The following is a 24,505-nucleotide window of genomic DNA, read 5'->3' on the forward strand; positions in this document are numbered from 1 at the left end:
CACCGTAGCCTTGCCTGGTCGGTGCCAGAACTGCGAGCTTGCACCTTTCGAATTACAAGTCGATGGACTCGGAAGTGCGTTGATAACTTCTGCCTACACATTTTCGTGGCGAGTGCTTAAATTTGGACGTAAGAAAAAATAAAGGATGACTGTCATGCAGATACGGACGTGTGACAAAAGGAATGAAAGTGTATACAAGACAAGAAAAAAAATATATGTATATATTTAAACATTCCTGAAGGAGCGTTTCCAAAGCTGAATCGTAAAAACAACGCGCTTCCGCGTTCCGCTTGTCACGGTTCGTTACTCAAGAAAGCCAGTCAGATTCAGCTTGGGAAGCAAAGCAAGGCGTTTCATTTCTTTCAGTTCTCGCCGGCGAAGTTCTGTCAGCACCGCGAACATCCGGAGGGCGCTCCTGCATGGAGATTCAGCACGCGCCTAACGAACTGGAAGCGTCGCGTTCGGAGAGCCTGCATTTTGACGTTTATCTCAACGAGTGTTTCTGCTTGATAAGAATAACTTTGTACTTCCCTCAATTTCACCCCCCCCCCTTCCTCTTTTCTTTCTGTTCTTACGAATCTGCAAATTGAGCACTGACGTTCGCGTTAATGAATAGCGAAGAGTGTCCATTGCAAAAATCAAAAATGTATAAAAATATGCTGCCAGTAGAAAACTTTACGTTGTATAACTGATGTTCATTATCGACTCTCTGTTGCCCAGCTTTAGTCTGGACTGCTTCCCAGCACAGCAAACAGAACAGAAAATTGGTGTTGGGCAACTATGAATTAACTAAAATAAAATAAACGTTTATGCCTTGGCTGTCGTATCTAAGTATCACGGGCTTCCGATTTAAGACAACATGAATAGGACATGTGTCAAAGGCGAATTTTAGGGCGATTAACTAATTTTTATTATTTAAAAATAGAACATATATATCATAGCCTGATTAAAGCCAAGGGGCGGGGTGGTTGCGGGCTTTACTGATTGAAATATACTACAAGAATAAAATAAATCCAATAATACAAAATAGACTTCTTGACTAACATTTTTCTTCGAATTACGAAGACTTGAATCGATGTCTTCAGTTGAAAGATTGACAGCACGATTCTTTCTTGATGGGAAGATCCGGATGTCCGTCCAAGACCCATTTAGTTCATGTAGTTTGCGCTTGTGTGGAAGAAATTGTTCTTGTTGAGTCCAGGATTCTACGGCCAGTTGTTTAACCCAAGCTGCACGCCCACATCGACCATATAGTAACATCGAGTGAAAGCTTTGTGGCATTTGGCTGAATGCGACTTGAGATTGTGGTCTCAGTAGCTGAAGCAAGTGGGATGCGAAGAGCAGATGCTGATGGGGCGCACCTTGCACTGCATGTGCAGTCGCCAAGGGATTAAGAGCGACAAGTACATGTGCGATGAATCTTCAGTTGAAAATAATAATGCTGGTTAGCAGCACCGCTTTTTTGAAGATTTTCCAGTGCTGACACACTTTTACCTGCGCCTCCTCCCCATAACCCCATTATTTTCCTGCTCAGGTGGTAAATACCTCGATGGGTTTTCGGACACGTATCTATAATCAATCAAGCATTTTTGCACAAATCGAACTAAACGAATTATCGCCAGGTTTGCAACTAAATGATCAGAAAATAACACAAACTAACTGCTACCCGCAAATACGTTTGCCAATGACACTTATAAACTGGTATTTTGCTTTCACCTGTGGCCTGCACGGCTTCGGAAAACAGTCAAGAACAGCCGAGAATCGGCGATGATCGACTATTTTCGGTTCGAAACAGGCACCAGTGTATGTATATGTATAATATGTATATTATGGGGCTATCTTAAGCCCAAACTACACATACGCGTGCCGGCGCGCGAGAGCTCGCGCCCCAGCGCCTCACGCATGCGCAGACAGTGCAGGACATAGTACGCGCCGAAACGGGGCTCGAGCACAGAGACATAGCCTTCTATATATTGGAGGCTATGACAGAGATCTAATGCATCTAATGTTTACGCACGCTAAGAAACATCATTGTCAAACATGGCGGCACCCATGGCTCCCGCTTCAGCGTGAATTCTCGTGATGGCTACATTCTCACTTGCGTTGATCGCCAGTAACTATTGAAATGAGCTTTCACTTTCTCTAAACTCACCTGAAACGTTAGTTATGAGCGCATAGCTCGTACAATTTCTGAGATCGTTCTGCGATTACGGTGCCCGTAGGCCTAACGAGACGCGTCCCCGTAGGAAGAACAGGATGGTCGCTGATGGATTGTCTTGTCTTGGGTATCTTTGGCACGAGGCACCAGACGAAACAATGTCTACCAAGGCGAAAATGTGAGCTAGGTGGGCAGATTGTAGATTCAAAGCGCCATTACTCGCGAGGCGCGGCAAACGCAAGGCGCGTGGGCGCGATCTCTCGCGCGCCGGCACGCGTACGTGTAGTTTGGCCTTTATACTATGTATAAAATTATTATGAGTATGTAAATTGTGTGTAACCTTTCCAGATATTAACACTTCATACGACAACGTAACAGGGAGACTACAATTTGCGGAGCAATTTTAGAGAGGGAGGCACTACAGAGGAAATATATCGCAATAATACGTGGGAATATACCGGAAGCTAACGTGGGAAATAATAATGCGACGAGCCAGTAACACCAGCGCAGCACTACGCGATAACGGAACTACTGAAAGTCGAAAGCGCGCGGCGCAGAGTCGAGCGCTTTCGCCCCTTTACACCACCCATGTCGTTATCAAGGGTAATGCCAAAAAGTTATTTTTCCTAAGAATCTTAGAAGTAGACAGGTAGCATTTTCTTCCGTCTTATAATTCAACGAAATTAACTTTTTTATCCGAGTGGTTGAGTACTAGTGACAATTTGTTTGAGGAGTGCCTTCATCATCGGGTAAGTAGCTCAATGTCCCTGGGGAGTCTCTCATCGTGTCCTGCATTTACCTCAATTTCTTGATTACTAAAGCTCTGTTCGCGATTATATTGACGCCTTAGACGTTCTAGAGCATTACTCTATCGCTTTAGCTTGACTTTTTATTTGCCTTTAGTGTCCCTTTAAGCAAATGCAGGGTCCTGCATTTTTCGCTTAGCGTGCTCGAAAAAAAAAAGATTTTGCGGTTATCACTGCACTGTTCTTGCTTAAATTTTGCAGAAGCATCGCATTTTGCAGTCCACGTCGTTCAGTGTAACACTTGCCACAGTTAATTGCCTGGTTTGTAAGAAAAAAAATGTGTCGCAGTTTCACCCGAAAGACGAAGCACCAATTGCGATAGCAAATTAGTAGAGAGCTATACGGAGTAAGGATAGTAGTTTTATCAGCTGTATAAACTTGGACATGCAGCAGCACCAGCAACGCGCAGAACTGTTGTCGACGCCGTCGGCGTGTTGCCCGCGTTCGCACTGAACGCGCGCGGCGTTTTTATATAAATACGCATTTGGTGCCGCAGCTAAACGTCGCCTCCCCTCCCTCTCTCCCTCCCGTCCCCCCCCCCCCCCCCACAGCCTTTCGCGCGACGAAAAAAGTCGCGTTTGCTCTCTATATATGGAAAGGAGGAAAGAAACGCTTAATTCTGCAGCCCTTCAGGGAGCACTGAGCCGTGCTCCCTCAGGGGTAAGTGGTTCTTGAGGGAAAGGGAAAGGTTGGCGCTATCTTCTGCAGCCCAGGGGCTGCAGAAGATAGCGCCAACCTTTCCCTTTCCCTCAAGAACCACTTATCATCGAGCACGGCGCAGAACGCGCGTTTGCTCTCCGACGTGCGTTCGCTCCCTGTGAAAGCGCACGCACCAACGCCTCCTTTATAGGAGGCGTTGCTCGCACATACAGCGTCCGGAGCGCGGCGACGATTTCATCGCCGTTGAGGTCATACAAACCCTCACGGCGACGGCGACGGGGACGCCGAAGGCAGAAATCCGCTTTGGAGTGTCCATATATTTGCTATCGCAATAAAAAATGTCAAAGTTTCGCCCTAAGGGCGAAGCAATGAATGCGATAGCAACACAGCAATGCCATACGAAGTAAGGTGAGCGGCCTTGGTAGCAATATGAATTGTAGTAAACATGAGCTGATTAAGTAAGCAGGTGTGCTGCGGCGTCAGTAGACCGACATGAAGAGAGACTCGATGACCACGAGAAGGCGCGTGTGAAACGGTGGTGTTGATGAGAAGCGCTTACCGTGGGCAGCGCGTGCGAAGGGACACACCTGTAGTGCTGCACTACCGATCTGGGTAGCATTGAATGTGTAGCGTGCGTTGAAAAATGTGGCCCGACTATTACTAACTGAATGAACAAGCGTGGTGTGAGCTCGCACAAACAAACATGAATAGATCACACTGAATGACTGCAGTCAACGACTGTCAAAACGCTGGCAGCGAGCGTATGTACGTGCGGTCTATCGCTTCAACGGAAACTGAGCGGCGAATGCAGGGAGCATAAAGGTCAGAGCCGTGTGGAGATAAGAGACGGTGCGGTCGAACGAACGACGAGCGCGGTTGTTGGCAGCGTAGAAGTGCGCCCCCCCCTCCCCCCCCCCCCTTCCGCTCCCTCCGGCGCTGGCTTCCCGCTTCCTTGCTTGCGCGTGGGAGAGATAAGAGACTGTGCGGACGAGCGACGAGCGCGGTTGTTGGCAGAGAAGTGCCCCCCCCCCCCCCCCTGCTCCCTCCGGCGCAGGCTTTCCGCTTCCTTGCTTGCGCGTGGGAGATTGAGTGCGTTCGCTCTCCGTGATAGCGCGCGTCCCCGCACGCTTCCGCTGGGGCATACGGCGCGCGGCGAAGATTTTATCTATACGGAACCTCACGGCGACGGCGACGCCGACGGCAGAAATCCGGTTGAAGTGTCCATATAATTGCTATCGCAATAAAATGCAAATTTGCCTTCGCTTACTGGGATGTGTTGCTGCTGCCGCGACGGCGCAAGCATAAATTGCGTCGCCTCCTGCCGACAGCTACAGAATGCAGCCGGTCAGGGAGGGTTGCCGCGTGTTGCTCGCTCCTAGAACACGCGGCCACCGTAACGCGGCAGCAGTCCCCCGCCCCCATTGAGACGCTGCTTTCTGCAGCTGTCGACAGGCGGCGACACAAGTTTATGCTCGCGCCGTCGCGGCAGCAGCTCGATCCCAGTAAACGAAGGCAAATTTGCATTTTTTTTCTTACAAACCAGGCAATTAACTGTGGCAAGTGTTATACTGAACGACGTGGACTGCATATTGCGAAGCTTCTGCAAAATTTAAGCAAGAACAGTGCAGCGGTAAGCGCACAATCTTTTTTCGAACACGCTAAGCGAGATATGCAGGACCCTGCATGTATAGCCGAGTCAAATGGTCGATCAGACGAAAAGCACCTATTTTACTACCTCTTTCCGACGAAGCAGGCTACCGCAATGGAGCGGTATATGCTTCGAGTAGGGTGAAGCCATGCAAGCAGTGCAATTAAGTCCGCAGTTCAGTTTGAAAACAGTGCAAGCACAGGAAGAAAACTAGTGACAGTGGAAAGGATATCGCCTGCGATTACTGCAGCTTCCTCATTGTTGTGCGTGAATCTGAATTGTCATATAGTCAGAAGAGTTACAGCCTTTGCTGTTGCCTACGCCAGAGGCAGTAGCTGTTGTCCGCCTGTCTGATTCTCCAATCTAAATTTAACCACGTCTGCATAACGCTCGCAAGAGAGTACATTATGTGTGCCTTCCTTGCTGACATAGTGTCTGTTCTGTTTGGTGTCTGCAGGTGGTGTCGCTGGCGACCTGTCTACTTTCCCGCGCCACAGAAGCCCATGGCAGAGCCGCCCCGAGGAAGAATAGGCGCCTCCTGTGAGTATAGCGGTCGTGCTTTATAAGAGCAGAGACGTTATCTCTGGACTCCTGTTTTGTGTAGCCGTTATAACAAAGGATGAAAAGCACTTCCCTCCTTAAAACCGGAAGATACCACCTTCAGCGCCTTCCATGTGTATACCCTGTCAAAATTTTCAAACCACTGGGCGAGTAACAAGAGATGTCACTGTGTTGCGATTTCGGCGATCTCCCCTCTTTTCGCAACTTCAACCACTGATATGCATCCTCCCCGATCTCTATATAGCTTCGGAATGTCCAAAAAATCCCCGCGACCCTGCAGAACTTCATGCTGTCATTTTGGACGATGAGCAAAGCGAGAACAAGATGAAAGCAGGAGCCAACGTTTCGAGCAGGGGGCGGGTCTTTTTCAAGGCGACATATGCTCTCCTCGGCACATATCTCACTTTGCTCATCGTCTTGAATTTCCATCTCCCGCTTTCCCCGTGTTTTCCCTGGATACTGTCATTTCAAAACCTCTGGCAGAGTATGTCGAAAGAGTAAACCCCGTCATTCTACCGCACGCGATATCCACTAACGTCGCGAAGCCAGTCGAAAAATCGCCAACAAGGCGCGCCTGACGGTGGGTATACGTGATCGACGCAGGGACCTTCCTCTGGAGTGGCCTCGCCCTCGGCGACGCGACCCGACGGCGCCGCCCTCGGGTCCCCCCGATCTGGGCTACGTGCGGTCGGCCGAGTGCTGCCCGTCCGTGACCGAGGCCATCCAGCCACTCGGCGGCGTCTCCATCACGGGCCGCATCCTGGAGCTGTACCGAGAGCCCAACGCCACGCAGCGCTTCTACCAAACGTCGTGCCGGGAGCAAGTGAAGGGCCGGCCCTGCCGCTACGTCCGCTCCAAGTACGAAGCCCAGTCGCGCTGCGTCCAGACCTACAGCTACATGTACGCGCTGGTGCGCGAGTTCCAGTCCGACGGGCCCTGGCGGCTCGACTACATCCGCTACCGCAGCGGATGCTCCTGCCAGGTCCACCGACCCAGAGGGTACCCGCTCAGCATGCTAGCGAGCAGGCCTTGATCGCCTGCCCCCATTTCTCCCACCTGGAGGACGACGTGGCGAGACCTGGCGTATAGACCTGACCGGTGAAGAGCGCGTACCGCTGCTGCTGACTCTGAACTGTTGGATGCGCACGTGTTGTGAAGACTGACGCGTCGCGAGACTTTCAGCGCGTGTCAAACGATGCACAAGCATCTTGTCTTTGTCGTTGGATCGGGAAAGGTCTGGTACGTTCGAGGTTGTGTGTAAAACTTGAAGCTGTTAAACGGACGGTAGAAGCAGTAAGTAACAGGCGAAGGCCAGCAGCCGGCGCTCTCGTTATCTCGTGTTCTGTCGTACCAGTTGAGCTTCCCTGTACTCCTCCAGCTCCACCACTGGTCAGTGCTATGAAAGGAGGCGCTGAATCATTATTCCCATCCGAGTCACTGACCTCTTCGCAACCCGCAGCATGGCACCGCGATCAAGCAGTGTACGCGGCCGAGAGACTCACCGAGACAATGACTTCGCGTCCACTCAACCTATGACGGCACCGAAAGCCTCTCTAGTGACTTCAGCCATGCCCAAAATACGCGTACTGTGCCCTCAGTTGCACCAGACGACACGTGCGTCTCGATGTCCGTGTCTCATAAGTTGTTAACGCTTTGCACTCCAACGCCGCGCGCCGCGGTTCTTCTGTACGTTTACGCCTGTTGGAACAACCGAAAGTACTCACATATCAAAAACGCACATGCCAGGTTGGCACGTGCATACAATCAAAACTACTGCTGTGTTCATTGAATACAATGTCGGAGAGTACAGTGCATAAAGCGACTGTCGTTTCCGTTCTTCGCCGTGTCATGTAAAACAATCGTTGCCGTCACGAAAGTATTCGTGTACCGAGAAGCGGGCCTGCATCACCTAAAGTTACGGGGCGCTTGTGAGCGTTTGAGCAAGGCTGGCATGTAGTAGTGCACTTAATCTACTACAGCGGCCCCGGGACTGAATACTGTTGATTTCACGGCAGCTGCTGATGTATATGGGTTGCATTTTGAATGCGACTGGGGCGATGTGACGCAGTGCATGGCTCTAGACAAAAGAGCGGGACGTATTTAATGTTTCGTGCTTGCTGCATGTGTATCGCTGTATTTCGATCTCATTCCATTTCGGTTAGTGAAGCTCCGGAAAGGGAACCGGCAAGTTTTGACTTTCACGTCATTTACACTAACGATGTCATGCGGCCAACTATATACATACAACGGTCCCCAGCGTTGCAGACTTCGTGCCGGCGACGGCGTATATAAGTGGCGTTGCAATTTAAAACGCGACGCAGCGTGTTGGCGAAATGGCAGTGACTATAACGCATCATGAAGAAGGAAGAGGAACTGGCCTGTAGACTTGAAATGATGTAACTACTACTCATTGTCACTATGGCTTGCTCTGTCGGCACATTGCGAAGCACTCCAACAAGGGGAGGGGGGGGATCTAACATGGAGCCACGCAATGAGAGATGTCCTGAGAAAGCGCGAGTCAGCGCACGATGCCAAACCTGGGTCACCGTAGTGGCAGCCAAAGCAACCAATGTGACGCGTCCAGTAGAATCTTCCCGGGTGCTAGTAGTTAAACGCAATGCCCTTTAAAAGTTGTAATGGAGACCGTAGTTTCTGTGTGTAACCCTTTGACGAGCACCAACATTCTACACACCCTGCAAACACTTTACGGTTGAAACTGTGCGTGTTATAAATGAAAGACTTCTTCGAGAGGACAGCAGTCAAGCGACTGTGCCGCACAGCTTGTTCGGCCCCACAGCCGAGATTAAAGAAGACTGAGGGAACCGGTCATAAATAGCAAGACGAACACGAAGACAGGCCACGGAGTATAAACGCCGATGACAGGTTGTCCCAGATGCACCGCACCGCTTTGTTCAAATGACGAAGGCTCAGTCGCACACGCATGCATTTCTATGGGCCAGCTCGCACACCTCTATCCGTGTGCACCCAGCATTGTGATCCTTCGTGTGCACTTTGCCACTGAGAATGCTTATTCTCTATCGACACCTTCCTTCCTTCTGCCAGCACCTCAACTTAAATGAAGTATACATCTTTCGTTGTGTAGCGTTTTCTGGTACGCCTTCCGCTTCGTATAGCCCGAATAAAGCGATATGAAGTTCAGGGGCCGAATTCACAAAAACGTTCTTACGCAAAAACTGTTCGTAGAAGCAGGTGTCAGCCAATCGTGGTGTTGGACATATCATTAGCGAAGGCCAACGGCAAGCAGCACGCTTACGAACAAAAAGTTTTGTGAATTCGGCGCCATGGTGCTTAGACGGGGGATGCTTTTATTGTTGTAGCACTTACTCCCAGCGGTGAATAAAGCACAAACGAGAATGTAATAGGCAGGCGACTTCAGCAATGAACAGTTGTTAAATCCTTTATCGATGATCGCTATTCAAACTACACTGAAAGATTCCTGCCCGGAAATCTGCTTTTTCAAGTGGCAAGGTACTCATTGAAGGAATCGACCTCATTGGCTATGGAGTTAATATTCAGCAGCGCATTGCGTAAAATAAATACAGGCACAAACCGCTGCCCTCCCTTTCTGTCCAACATTTAACCACCACTCCTTCTCCCCGCTTTTCACTTTTCTTAGTTTTCCTAATTCACTGCCACGAATTCAGTCAAAGGGAGCAATAACTCACCTGAGCTGATCTGAATATGTGCAAATCGGAAGCGAAAAGAACATTGTTGATGAGGAAAATCAGCGCAACTAAAAGACAGCACACAGGAAGCGAAGGCAAAGACAAGCGAGCAAGGACAAGGAACAGACCTGACTAGAATGCCGAGACTGATGATAATAATTCCCACAATGTCACCTAAGCACCAGTTAGGCAAGATCGCGAATGGTTCGGTTTCTTTGATTTTCCGTTGCACTTGGAGAACATAAGTTTGCGGGGTGGACCACGGTGTGGATCGTATACGTCATCGGCGAGTAGAATGCACTTAAAAGGCGTTGCGCTGATGAGCCTGAGCTCGAGGTCTCAGGTTCGATCCCCACCGTGGCGGCAGCATGTCCGTGTGTCGTGCATTTCGTGCAAATGAAAGAAACCCATGCGGTCAAAATTAATCCGGAGTTTCTTACTACCACGTGCCTCATAATCCGATCATGGTTCTGGCACTTAACACCCCAAAATTTGATTAATGTAACTTCTAAACCAAGAACTTCCTTTTCGGTTCCGCAATACCTGCAGTAGCGCACGCCCCTTGCATTTAGGGCGGATTGACCGAGACATAAAAGAAATGTATTAGAAGTACACTCAAATTGTTGTGCAAGCTCGAAAGCGAGCACCCTTTCAAAATAACATGATGACGACTGCAGTCAGACGGTGATCGAAAGAAAAACAGATTGCTTTACCGATAAACAAATACGTCAGCGTATATCTGATTAACTAGCCAGGTTTGTTATTGCAGACGATGAAGGGGAAAAATTGGGTTACTGCGAATATTGCGCACGTATGCACGCGCACAGAAAAACAGACCGCCTATACGTTCAGAAATTTGCGACTTGCTCGGGTCACGTCACCAGAGCACACGCCTCCGTTGTAGCTGCAAAAGATGATTCGGTAAGCGAACAAGACCGAAGCAAAAAGCACCCACCCGCTGCGACCGAAGCAGCGGGTGCTTTATATATATATATATATATATATATATATATATATATATATATATATATATATATTAGGGAGGAGGGATTCGCGTTTTTGTTTCGGGACCACCTGTTTGCTCAGCGAGTGATTTCATTTGCAGATCATTTACATCGTGCTTCGATACGGCCCGCGAGACTCGGCGGCAAAGCAAACGCTGCAGGAACTGGAACTGTTTAGCGACGACGTGCCCCTCCCTCCCTCCTCCCAATACGCATCTGCCAGAAACATTGCAACCTCTTCGCGGAAAGGGCATTAACCTGGCCGTGTTACCTTCGCTGTACACAGTTGTCCAGGTGCAGCGTGTCGTGTTTTCTGCAGCATACAGCTCGGTATTTGTGTCCGGTTGCCGACACGTGCGCTAATCGCGAGGGGTAGCCTCCGCCGCAGAGTCCAATACGTGGTTCATTGCTGTTTTAGTGAAATTTCGGTGACAGGCAGACTGGCATCGGCATACATGTTTTCTTCTTAGCTTCCCCGCTTTTCTCGAAACAAAGACATTTGAGCCAATCAAGCAATATTTGTTAAGTGCTCACATACACCCGACATTTGTTTCTGATCAAGTATTGTTGCTGTTCTTTTCAACGTTTAGAACGTGCTAGACATGCCTGCTGATTTGTTTTCAATGGTATCCAAGAAACAGTAAGGGTGCGGAAACAGGAAGCGACTGAAAGCAAAACGCGGTGTGAGCACTTACTGATTTACGGTCAACGGATTCAGTTTGGAACTCGAACGAACAGATGAAACTGTTCCTGCTTGTCTTCCTTTTTTTAGTTTCTTGTTTTCTGTTTTTTTTTTTTTTTTCGTTTTGAGCGGGCACTACATGATGTTGCTTGGAAGAAGAAACAATTGGTTGTTAGCGCGGTTGTCTGTTCCTTCCTGAATTTCTGTCCATTGCGCTGTTTTTCCTGATCTCAGGTCATGCACCAATCAGCACTAATACGTGGGCATATATTAAGACTTAGAGAGTGACTCCAACCAAATAAGGGAATTTATTAGAGAGCTTTAGATTAGGGGGAAGCAAGCGATGGGGCTCCCTAGCGCTTGGGGCCACCTTACTGCGCATGCGCGGACCCCTCTACTCATGCTCAGTACCATGGCCCCAAGCGCTAGGGCGCCCCAACGCTTGCGTCCTCCTAATCTAAACCTCTCTATTAGCCCGAAGTTTTGAAGCCAATTCGGCTCCTTCTTCAGGGGGTATTCTTCGGAGGTAGTCTTATCAATTTTCCCAACCAGACAGGCAATTCTGTCGCAATGTTTAGCTTCAAATGGGTTTACATGTAGTTTCTTTCACCTCTTTTTTTTTTCTATCTCTTTCTCTGCTTATCATACATCGTGGCCTCTCTTTCTGCGATCCTACTGCTTGTCATGCCGAGATACTGTTTGACTCTGTATTGCCGAATCCTTATCTGCGACCACTACAACTGCAGCTCTCCCAAAGAAAAGCACACGTATATAACACGGGGTGCATACCAGCTGCCAGGCGTTAGGCTGACTGCCCCCTCCTCCCCACCCCCTTTACTTTTGCCCGTTATTGTTATTATAATAATTACTTTTTTTTTTGCTGCGAAACAGCGACGTCAAACGCAATGCGTCCGGTGTTTCTCGCGCAAGAAAAAAAGCTGCTGAATATGTAAAACATGATCGCTCACTGTGACTAACGTAAATGTTTGCGCGCTTCGTGGTGCCGAAGGAACTTGTCATTTATTATGGAAGTCCTCCTCTCGCGAAGATTTGACCGTCGTATTTGATATCTAGTTCAGATCACGTAGATGTTCCCAATTTCTTTTTGTTGCTTTATTATTATCTAATCCTATCACGACTCAGTACAACAGTGGTTGTAACGATGTTGCTGACTCGAACTTACTCCGTTATGGTATGTTGCTTATTGACAAGCATAAAACAGGAGAAGCCAGCTATATTGACTGACCGTGACTGACCTGACTGGCCGCGAATTCGGGCATGTTCGTGCGTCTGCGTTATCGTTCGCGGGGAATTGTGTGATTAAACCCTTGCTGACCATAACGCTCAGCGTGTTTATTGGAGAGATATAGCCGGGAATGGACTATGGGATGAATTGTTTGGCACTCACGTGACGTCACCGGGATGGCAGCGTAAGAAGCTAGCTATCTCTCCCCGGCTTCTCTAATCACGGTGCACCGAATACGAAACGCGAGGTGCATGCTTAATAAGTTTTGAGCGCCACTGTTCCAGCCCAGCACCTCCGCCACAGCGCTGTTATCTGCAAGAAGCGGTGAGGACTGCACGCTGCGTGGTGCGCTCTGAGGTATACAACGTGATGCGCGTGTCTCAGCCGAACCGCCTGCTCCAACCGTGATCACGTGTGCCCCTTACTCAGTGTGTCTATACCTGTGACCGAGTGGAAAGAGTGTACTCTACCCATGTGATGGCTGAAATAAAATGGAAAGACCCGACCCCAAACACCCTAGACCCTTCACCCGTGCAATGCAAAATGGTGTGTGTCTCAGTTACTGCTTGCTTTCTTTTTGTCATTTTCTAGTTGATGTAGAATTGAGAGTCGGGTGGAGTTGGATTTTTTTGTTCTTTGTAGTTGAAGGGGTACTGACATATTTTCGAATATTCATTTTTTTTATGCGTAAGCATTTCTATGTCGACTCGCTGAGGAAAACCGACGCTGACGCGTGACGCTCAGATGCCGAGTGTGGACTAAACACCCACGCTTGGTAAATATATCTGAACCGTATGAATGTGTTGTACCGCGTTGTCTATGTTGTCGCGCAACACAAACAGATACTCAGTCAATGAGTTGATAAGGAGTGATGAGGGTTTATATGGGTCGGATCGCGGTTGATAATGGTTTGACGCGGATGTATAACGCGCTAAAGAGCGATAAGGGCTGGTCGGAGCAATTCTGATAAGATTGATAAGGACCGATAAGGGTTGATAAGTGTCGGATCGATTCTGATAAGGGTGATAACAACCAATAATGGTTGATAAGGGTTAATTCGAGTCCGATAAGCTTGATAACGACAGTTAAGAATTGATAAGGGTGGGATTATGTCTGACAAGTTCGATAAGGACAGGTAAGAGTTAATAAGGGTCAGAGCGATTCCGATAAGGTTGATAACGACCGATAAGGGTTTATAAATGTTTATACTAGTCGGATCAAGACACAAAACAGATTACAAGGCCAATAAAGCGTACATTTAATGAACCGTCTACTGCTTCGTCAATCGCGGTAAACAACTTATGTCGCTTCGTATGCGTGGAGATTAGCAAGTGGCACAATGCTTACGCATACTTAGACAACTCCAGTGGAGCTTCTGGATAGTTTTTTTTTTTTTTTTTGCGTTATATGAGGGTCCTATAAACCCTCTAAACCTCAGAAAAAATACTGGCAAAAGTCTGAGTGCCTTAAATAATTTAATATAATACCTTTTCTAGAACCAGTTTCGGTTTAGTTTCTACGGTGTCGTGACGTCATGGCGCAGCATGTGGTCACGTGGGAGCAACACACTGCAAAGTTTCGCACTTATTCTGGCTCGCTCGGTCGCCTGCTACTCGTTGTGAAGCCCGATGTGGCAGCATAGACGAGAAAACCATCGCCAGACGGCGCTACTGCGCCTCCTGACAGTGCCCTCAATGTGGAAATGCCGAGCAGTGCCGTCGCGTCATGGCGCAGTCTCCGCTTTGTTTTCGTTGTTTCGCTTGCGCTTTCCTTCGCTGCGCGTGCTCACGGCGCTCCGTTTCCGACGGCGGCAGATCGCATATGCTTGCTGAACAGCGATGCAAAGATTGCAATGCGATTTCAAGAAGGTTGCCGACGCCGACAGCTTTTTTCGTGGCGACAACCTCAAGAAAGGGGAGCGTCTGCTTCCACACGTGTATGTCGTTGAACATATTGTGGACGGTGATGTGACAGTGAAAGCCAAGTGCGTGTCGCAGGTGTCCAAGATCGTATACGACGTCGAGTTGGAGTTATACAGCGAGTTCAGTAATTCAGTCTCTTTTATTTTTCTGTGATGCAGTCACAAAGCGGTCATGCATGCTTGTACAGATGTGCAGAGACGGTGACAGTTGCCGTTGGTTTCGTTTGTAGCTAGGCGCGCACACACGGCTGCTCTCATTTTGGCTCCCAGGGAGTGTCATCAGCACTGTGAGCACAGAAAGAACACATGCATTAGGCACCAATAAACATGGCCATATACTAACGAGAAAGACCATCTTTCCATCTTCAGCAACGTGGCCTAGCTTATAGCTCATTATACCCTCTCAGCCATATTTTCTGGCAAATCACAAATTAAGATGTTTTTGGCAAACTATACGCGCCTTTAATATACGGTGATCAGGAGATCCTAGTGCCTGTAACTTGTGCTGCCTACTACTTGTCACATAACATCATTGCATGGAAGGAACAGAACTGCATTAATATAACGCTAAAGCAGTTTCCTTCCCAGAGTACACAAAAGCCCAGAGCGCACCAGCCAAAAACACATCCGCACAAAATAAAAAATATAAGTAAAAGTTTGAAAATTTTGAAAAAAAAATAAAAAAAAGACGTGTCTACGCGTTCATGTGCCGCGATCGCAGTGCTTCAAATGTACCACGTATGAACGAATAGTGCTTTTAACCTAACGCGATGCCGCTGAGATGACGCAGGCGTTGGTGGCTAAATTCATGCCTGCGATTGGTCTCGGTTGCATTGCCAAAAGCAACAGACGCCGCCGTTCCAGATAACGATAAGCAGAACCCGACATGGTTGCCGTCCTGTCGCATCCTAAAGGCAGCAGCGAACTAGAATAACGTTCGATCGTTCATACGCGGCACGATTGAGGAATGCGATTGAGGCACGCATATATATGTAAAAGTTTTTCTCTAAATTTGAGACTCGCGAAGTCGAGTGGTAAACCTTGACTAAGTATGCAGCTCAACAAAATAGAGTGGCCGACAACATGCTATTAGTTACGTCCTCATATGGCGCTGATGAGGATAGTCACGATGATGAAGAAATAGAACAGTTTTATGAAGATGTTGAACTAGCAATGAGAAAGGTTCAAACTGAGTATACTTATAGTCATGGGCGACTTCAATGCAAAAGTGGGGGAAAAGCAGGTTGGTGAGCAAGCAATTGGCAACTACGGCATCAATTCTAGGAATGCAAGAGGAGAGATGTTAGTAGAATTCGCGGAAAGGAATAGGCTCCGAATAATGAATACCTTCTTCAGGAAGCGCAGCAACAGGAAGTGGACCTGGAAAAGCCCTAATGGAGAAACAAGAAATGAAATAGATTTCATACTCTCTGCCGATCCAAGCATTGTGCAGGATGTAGAAGTGTTAGGTAAGGTTAAGTGCAGTGACCATAGGTTAGTGAGGTCTCGGATTTCTCTCAATTTGAAGAGAGAGAGAGTGAAATTAGTCAAGAGGAAACAGGCCAACCTAGAGGCAGTAAGGGTAAAAGCAGACCAATTTAGGCTAGTGCTTGCAAACAAATATGCAGCTTTAGAAAAGGAAGATAAAGACAACATAGAAGTAATGAATGAAACCGTAACTAGGTTGATCTCAGAAGCAGCAATTGAAGTGGGAGGTAGGGCACCAAGGCAACCAGTAGGTAAGCTCTCCCAAGAAACAAAGGACCTAATAAAGAAACGACAGAAGATGAAAATGTCCAACTCAAGAGATCAGATAGAATTCGCTGAACAGTCAAAACTAATCAACAAGAAAAAAGTAAGGGATATCCGAAATTATAACATGGGAAATATTGAGGAAGCCGTAAAATATGGACGCAGCATTAAATCAGTAAGAAGAAAGCTTGGCATAGGACAAGACAAGATGTATGCACTGAAAGATAAGCATGGTAATATCATCAGCAATTTCGATGACATCGTAAAAGCAGCGGAAGAATTCTATACTGACCTGTACAGTGCTCAAAACAGCCAAGCTACTTTCATTCAAAATAGTGATGAACCGGATACAGAGGCTCCTTCTATAACTAGCGCTGAAGTTAGAAGGGCCTTGAAAGACATGAACAGGGGAAAAGCTGCTGGAGAAGATGGAATAACAGTAGATTTAATCAAAGATGGAGGAGATATCATGCTTGAAAAGCTGGCGGCCCTTTATACGCAATGCCTCACAACTTCATGTGTACCAGAGAGCTGAAAGAACGCCAACATTATACTAATCCATAAGAAGGGAGACGTTAAAGAACTGAAGAATTATAGACCCATTAGCTTGCTTTCAGTATTGTATAAAATATTCACCAAGATAATTTCTTCTATTGGAAATTATCTTGGTGAACACTTCACTTCACCAAGATAATTTCATCACTTCATCAGGGCAACACTTGACTTCAGCCAACCAAGAGAACAGGCTGGCTTCAGGAAGGGATATTCTACGATGGATCATATCCATGTCATAAATCAGGTAATCGAGAAATCTGCGGAGTACAATCAACCTCTCTACATGGCTTTCATAGATTATGAAAAGGCATTTGATTCAGTAGAGATACCAGCAATCATAGAGGCATTGCATAATCAAGGAGTACAGGAGGCATACGTGAATATATTAGCAAACATCTACAAGGATTCCACAGCTACCTTGGTTCTCCACAAGAAAAGTAGAAAGTTACCTATCAAGAAAGGGGTCAAGCAAGGAGACACAATCTCTCCAATGCTATTCACTGTATGCTTAGAAGAAGTATTCAAACTCTTAGACTGGGAAGGCTTAGGAGTGAGGATCAACGGCGAATATCTCAGCAACCTTCGGTTTGCAGATGACATTGTCCTATTCAGCAACAATGGAGACGAATTACAACAAATGATTGAGGACCTTAATCGAGAAAGTGTAAGAATTGGGTTGAAGATGAATATGCAGAAGACAAAGATAATGTTCAATAGCCTGGCAAGGGAACAAGAATTCAGGATCGCCAGTCAGTCTCTAGAGTCTGTAAAGGAGTACGTTTATCTAGGTCAATTACTCACAGGGGACCCTGATCACGAGAAAGAAATTTACAGAAGAATAAAATTGGGTTGGAGTGCATACGGCAGGCATTACCAAATCCTGACTGGGAGCTTACCACTGTCGTTGAAAAGAAAAGTGTACAATCATTGCATTCTACCGGTGCTAACATATGGGGCAGAAACTTGGAGGTTAACGAAGAAGCTCGAGAACAAGTTAAGGACCGCACAAAGAGCGATGGAACGAAAAATCTTAGGACTAACGTTAAGACACAGGAAGAGAGCGGTGTGGATCAGAGAACAAACGGGGATAGACGATATTCTAGTTGACATTAAGCGGAAGAAATGAAGCTGGGCAGGCCATGTAATGCATAGGATGGATAACCGGTGAACCATTAGGGTTACAGAATAGATACCAAGAGAAGGGAAGCGCAGTCGTGGACGGCAGAAAACCAGGTGGGATGATGAAGTTAGGAAATTCGCAGGCGCAAGTTGGAATACGCTAGCGCAAGACAGGGGTAATTGGAGATCGCAGGGAGAGGCCTTCGCCCTGCAGTGGACATAAAATATAGGCTGATGATGATGATGATGATGATGATGATGATGATGATGATGATTATGGCGCACCTGAATATTCCTAAACCTTGCCTAAAGTTAACTGGGACACCGTGTATAGTTGGTATCCACATGGCACCCTCCAGCGACGGATCCCCAGAGAGTGATAGGAACTAATCTGCATACAGGACGAGTGCAGTCTTGCAGCGCTCCGCAGGTAAATTCACGAAACGCGTGTTCTTCGTCGCAAGGATGCCCGACTTTATTGTAATTGGTTGCAGCACCGGCCCAACGAGAAGACACATGATACAACACACGACGCTGTGTTTTGTCTCGCGTGTCTTCCACGTCCGTGTCGATGTGCCTGCGCTGCAACAAATTACACGATGACATGGCCACGCTCAACGCCCGACTTTGTCTCTCTACCATCCAATTTATCGTGCATAATATCATACCACGGAGATCATCTATAGCTCATTGCCATTCAAGCCATACCAATCACGCCAAAGCCTTACATCATTCCAAAGCAGGCACGGCAGCTCATTTATCCTTCGTTTTTCATGCAAACTTCGAAAGACTGGAATCGCCTCCCTGTACTCATGAGAGTGATCGCATCCCCATACGCGGCATGAAGACAGCGACGACGACAACCACCACCACGAGGACCAAGACGACGACACGCCAAATCACGGGGAGGTAGACAAATAAAGCTTGCCTTGTTGCGTGATGTATATATAGCACACATGCACGGCGATGCCTCACTGCAGTGACTGGCATAGCGTACGCCGACTCACCCAGTCAGTGCGCACATTGAAAGCGGCATCCCTGAAAGTGATCGACGGAGAATAGAGCCCTGCAAGAAGCTAACTATAAGCAGAATCTTTCTGTTATCACTGATTAGCTAATTAGTCAAAATTATTTACCTAAATTTATCATTACTTGCATAATTGCGTAAGCTCAATTGTCAAATTGTGCATCGCACTCGAAAGCATCGTATCCAACAGTCTCCCGCCCCAGTCATTTTTCCGCGCTTTAAAGTTGTTGCGAAAAACGCGAAAAAGAATACGAATGCGGCCAAGCGCGTAACGACAGACTGCTTCAGTACAGTATTGCAATAACATAATGTCATCGTCAGTCAGTGGCCCACATACATCGACAATGTCCTTGGCGCTGACAAAATCCTCAAAACAGACATCGCCCAGGGTACAGCGCAAAACGCCATCATCATTGCAGGACAGGTTACTACAGTCACTGTCGTCGCCGAGGGAAGCAGTCTATTGACCCTACCCTTATCGCGGCGATCCCGTGGGCGCTGCCATGTTTGATCGCTTGGTGACGCGTCCATTGCTTGCCTCAACTGCTTCCGCGTTTACAATGGATGTGTATGACGCCGGTGTGGCTTAGCAAACTTCTGTTTCGGTATATATCGTAGACGGTGACTGGGAGGACGACACGATGCTTTGGCCATATAGCTTCCAAAAACATACAAAAGCGCTTTGGGAGCTGATTAAGCTATGTCCAAACAGCACCAGCAGCGTATATGGTGCTTGCTCTAAAAGCGGGGCTAAATAAGTATTCCAAGCTATCCAAACTTTCCGCTCATGAATTGAATCAGGATTAGTGCGTTTTGCTCTTCGTTCTTTATTTGGCAAATATTTTAAAGCAGCGGCTTGTCCTGTTTCTGACTCAGTGAAGTTGCTCGGTGCGGTCACTATCTGATTATTTTCTACCTAATCGATGGCGGGTGTGATCAGCGCCGATAGATTTCTTCTTGCTGCGCACAAGGCTTGAAACATAGCTGTTTTGTACAGTGTAATACCTCGTAACAAATATTTATTATCGCTAGTAACTCCCTTACTCTTGTGGACCATCACGAAACATTCAGCTTCGACCATTCGTGCGCTATCGGTGTAGTCCGTCATATATTGTGCGTATATAGTGCGTATATTCAAGTGTGCGCCCATTTATTTATTTTTGACACGCTTGCGATAGAGTGGGCGTAAGTTTCCGTGCCAGTTGGGATAGATGTATGTAGATACTGTGCGCGAAACTTACTATATGACAGGAAGCGGCGCTACTCCCTGTCATTGCTTAACGAGCGGTACTCACTCTTGCTGACGTTCCGAGGCTGAAGCCCTTTCTTTGAAGATTAGCGATGCAACGCTGGCGGATGAGCAAATTTCTGTATCCTCGAGGACAGCCTTACAACTGGAAGCTGCCGGTAACACGAACGGACAGTTGCAGCAGCGGCCCGCAAACTTGGCCACACAGATTCATTACATTCCTTAATATGCCAGCCACTATTTTTGCAGCCACCTACTGCACACGTCTTCAATCCACATGATTCAGTACAGCATGAATGGAGCACAATGCGTTAGCCAAAACTTAGTTGGATTTCCGACAGCTGATCGCACAGAAGCGAGGCAGGAGCGGCAATGGTTTCGTACTCGTGCACTGTCGCTGAGGCCACTTGCAGCGCGCCGCCGAAAGCGCCATCTCGTTTCTCTAGAACAAACTGCTCCGCGAAAATGGTCAATAGCGCCGTCTGCGGAATTTCTCGTTTTCAAGCTTTAGCGACCGCGGCACTTGTGATAGCAGGTCAGCGGAAGTTTTATACCAGAATAGGGATGCTTTAGCCTGAATTAGAACTAAGCAAGTTTTTCTTCCATAGCTTTGCATGGTTTATATATATATATATATATATATATATATATATATATATATATATATATATATATATATATATATATATAATTTAAACCCTAGGTACAGTCAACTCTAGTTAATCTGACCTCCTTTAATTAGACTTTTCGTTTATTTCGAATACACCTGAATGTCCCGGCGAGAAACCATGCAAAGCTTGACAGAAGTCACAACCGCGCAAAGGTGTCACTGTGCAAAGCCAAGTACAAAGCATTGTATTCAGTCTATATATATATATATACAGGGTGTTTCATTGAACACTTTCAAAAATTCTTAAAGGTTGCCTGTGGCAGATAGCACAATTCTAGTTCATGAGCTGGTCTTCTCGAAGAGGCGGACATTACTTGACAAGAAATTGAAATGCATAATCGAATAATTAACAAATATTACAATTAATTTTTTAACTAATGACCTGATGGCCCATATTGCAATTTACAAATTGTAGCCGTGGAGTTTGCTAGGAACGATTTGTCGGGATGACACCAGTTTCGAGATATTAATTTTCAGAACGCGGTTACTTGTTATCGTGCATGACTCGGCAAAGACAAATTTACACCGAGCGTTCAACGATAAAACTCGCGCGTTGATAAAATTAAGCGTGCAGTCATGCGGGCTCCCAGAGTTTATTTAAAGCGCTATACAAATAACCATGACCCGCAGTGTGTCTCGTCTTCTTCTTCCAGCTCCCAGCTTTCTTCTCTATCTGTTTTGACAGAAGTCACTTTTTTCAACGCCCATGGATACCTACCTCTCGAGGGGCGACACAATCGGCTGATCGCACCACAAAATCAACAGAAAAAGAGAGAGAGAGAGAGAGAGAGAGCAGAATGGGAATAGGGAGGCACTGAATTTCTTCTGCACACGAAGCGTGGCATGCAGTGCCCGACCGGTGCCCAGTCGCGTTCAAATAGTACAGCAACGCCAAAGAAAAAATAAATAAATAATCCTTGCATTATGGTAGAATCCGCTTATTACACACACACATTGTCGCGATTTATTATTATTATTATTTTTCCGCCGGTGTACTGCTATTTAAACTTAGGCTGTTTCTGCAAAATCAAGCTGTTGCTGTTGCTGTTGCATTTAGCCGGCGCCGTCGAACTGACATACCGTGGTGACGAAACACATCGAAATAAATTAGGTGAGAAGGCCGCGAACTCGATAGAACTATCGTCATGCGGAAAACGTGTTTTCTTTACAATAATGCTTCGCAGCACGGCTGTGCATGGCGTTGACACGTCAAAGAATTCGCCACACGCGCTTTTGTTTCTTCTTCTTATGCATCAGTCGACTAAACCCGCTACTAACTCATAAATATACAGCATAAACCTAATGATGGCAACACGCCACGTGGGTAACGTGATGTTTAAGCATCCAGAGAAGCATCCACACAACCAGAGAAGGCGCACATTCTACCGGTCAACTTCTGAGCGCGCAGCACCTGACTTCTGCTTTGTTCGCGAGGAAAGCGGGGTTGCTGACTTCGCGAGCTGAGCCGATTATCGCCTTCTCGGCAGCTCCGAACAAACCACCAACTCCTCTCGCTATTTCCTCCTTCATTTCAAACTTGCCTTTCTTTCTTTATTTCTCTCTCTCTCTCTCTCTCTCTCTTTCCTACGCATTCCCGATTGGCTTTGGAGCAAAAAGACGGCACGCACGATGCCCTCCCTGGTTCCGAGGAAAATAATCCTCCCTTCAGCCTTGGCCCACGCTCCCTACGGCTACTGCACTCTGGTAAAGCAACGTTTCTTTAGGTGGCGTTCACTGCGAGGAAAGTAGGAAGCAGCAAGCGCACTGAACCGTTGCGAGCTCTTACGGCTACCGGAAACAGACCATCGTCGTTTCTTCCTGATAACCAGTTATTATCTATGCAGCATCATCGCTCAGTAAAGCAGACACGAACGCCGCAGACGGCGCTGATCACCTGGCATCTTGGTGTCAGCGAGGACCGTTGACCGCACCCGTCATGAGACCACCATGCTCTCGCTGGTGCGTATCGTGCTCGTTGCAGCCGCGTTCCTGCAGCTCCTGGGACCCGCGGCTTCTAACAAGAATGGCTGCGCTCGGACCACCGTGGAAGAGCTTCGAGAACGTCTGGGACCGGCGTTCAACGCGCGCTACATGTCCATAGACAAGCCACCGAAGGACGAGGAACCCACACGCATCTACGCCCGACACACGGAATCCGTACTACAGAGCGACGACCCCTACGCCGTCAGCAGCCCGGACAACGCGCAGCTCGACCAGCGGGCACACCCGAGCTTTCGCGTAGACCCGGACTTTGTTCAAGACGTGGCGTTGAGCGCCGGTCACGCAAGTGGGTACGACGGGCCGCAGACCAGGGCGCGAAGGAACGAGGACGTCGTCGACGACGGAGAGTCGCACGGAGTGCCGAAGAAACGCCGCAAGTCGTCGTTGCGGCTTCGAAAGACGTCTCCCTGGAAGGGTCATCGTGAGCTGGAAGAGATGTCGGCCACGCCACAGCGACGCGGAGGCATCCAGCGTGGAAACCGCGGACGTCGTCACGACGGCGCGAAGAAGCCCTGGGGCTGCGAGTCCCGCATGGAGTGGCTCGACTTGGGCGAAGACCGCTTCCCGAGGTACCTGCGCACGGTGCGCTGCATGGGCGAGGCATGCTGGTTCACGCACTTCCAGTGCAAGGGCCGCGCCTTCACCGTCAACGTGCTAAGGCGCGTCGCCGCCCTGCCAGCGTGCGGAGGAGACGGACGCACCTCGTCCGAGAACTTGCCCGACGATCTTCGCGAGAAATGGGTCTTCGAAGAGCGTGCCGTCACGTTCTGCTGCGATTGCACCGCAACGAGTGACGACTGACTTTTCGGCAGTGAGTGTGTGTGTGTGTGCGCGGTATAATCATCTGACAACGTTGTTCTCAAAGCCATGCCGCAATCATGACAGTGACACGGGGATGTGCTTGCGCACAATGCACTTCCCTAAGTAGTACGATGCTGCCCATAAAGTCACCTCGCAAGGTGCGTTGAACACTATTCCGTTCACGCTTGTCTCCCATTTTCTTTCTTTCGTGGTTGTCTCAGACCACACGCAGTTGGATGGAATATGAGTGGCGAGATACAACATAGCCCCGCTCTACATATAACACTGGCCCAAACGCAGTTAAATGATAACTCCGGCGATAGTTCGGGTGCATGGATCTGAACAAACTTTCTATCGTTACATCATCCTGAGTACTTCGGTCACCTGCGTCAAACGGTGCGACTGAGTGTTGTTTACACGAACAGTTGACCACTCAGTAAATCAGGAAAGTGCTGGCGGACTGTTCGCTTTTGTTCAATGTAGGTTTATTATTTTTTTTTTTTTTCAACTACGATCGGCAGGCACTTCTCGGACATTCGGTTCGAACGTGAAGCCCTTCCATTCGTATACAGGGTGTCCCAGCTATCACGCAGCACGATTTAAAAAAAGAGGAACGGCGTTACGCGAAGCAAACCTAGTAGTACTTATTGTTTCCAGTACAGCGGAGTAGCCGGCAGTTTTTTTTTTCCTTACTGAGATTTAATTAATTATAATTAATTATGTAACTTGAGAAGTACTGTCCCAATTATCAAAGTGTCAATGAGAAAGTTGTAGTGCAACATGAAAAACTCCCGATACAGCTTTCCGTTGCTCAATACGTGCTACATAAAAGTGTTTTTCCGAGCATGAAAGAAGCCCGCGAATACACGCAAAGTGCCTCGAGCGGCCAGTCGAGTGGCAATTCTGCATGTATTCGCGGGCTTCTTTCACACTCGGAAAAACACATTTATGTAGCACGT

The 24,505-nt window shown here is 47.7% G+C and overlaps 2 protein-coding genes across 2 annotated transcripts in view; both read left to right on the forward strand.

Moving 5' to 3' along the window:
- Positions 1-7,722, forward strand: part of LOC119440782 (uncharacterized) — a 148,063-nt gene extending 140,341 nt beyond the window's left edge. Inside the window, exons 3-4 of the mRNA XM_049662549.1 lie at positions 5,730-5,812; positions 6,437-7,722. Of these exons, the coding sequence (XP_049518506.1) occupies positions 5,730-5,812; positions 6,437-6,866 (513 nt within the window). The 3' untranslated portion in view covers positions 6,867-7,722. The remainder of the gene's footprint in view (positions 1-5,729; positions 5,813-6,436) is intronic.
- A 14,467-nt stretch (positions 7,723-22,189) lies between these two features.
- LOC119441259 (protein trunk) lies at positions 22,190-24,179 on the forward strand. Its single transcript, XM_037705895.2, has one exon. The coding sequence runs from the start codon at positions 22,692-22,694 to the stop codon at positions 23,544-23,546; it is 855 nt and encodes a 284-aa protein (XP_037561823.1). The 5' UTR covers positions 22,190-22,691; the 3' UTR covers positions 23,547-24,179.
- The last annotated feature ends 326 nt before the right edge of the window (positions 24,180-24,505 follow it).

The sequence above is a fragment of the Dermacentor silvarum genome, chromosome 2 (assembly GCF_013339745.2).
Source record: "Dermacentor silvarum isolate Dsil-2018 chromosome 2, BIME_Dsil_1.4, whole genome shotgun sequence".
In the NCBI taxonomy this organism is placed as follows: Eukaryota; Metazoa; Arthropoda; class Arachnida; order Ixodida; family Ixodidae; genus Dermacentor; species Dermacentor silvarum.

Bases quoted from the DNA above. Each gene is read 5' to 3' on its own strand.
- LOC119441259 (XM_037705895.2), top strand. From the start codon at position 22,692: ATGCTCTCGCTGGTGCGTATCGTGCTCGTTGCAGCCGCGTTCCTGCAG.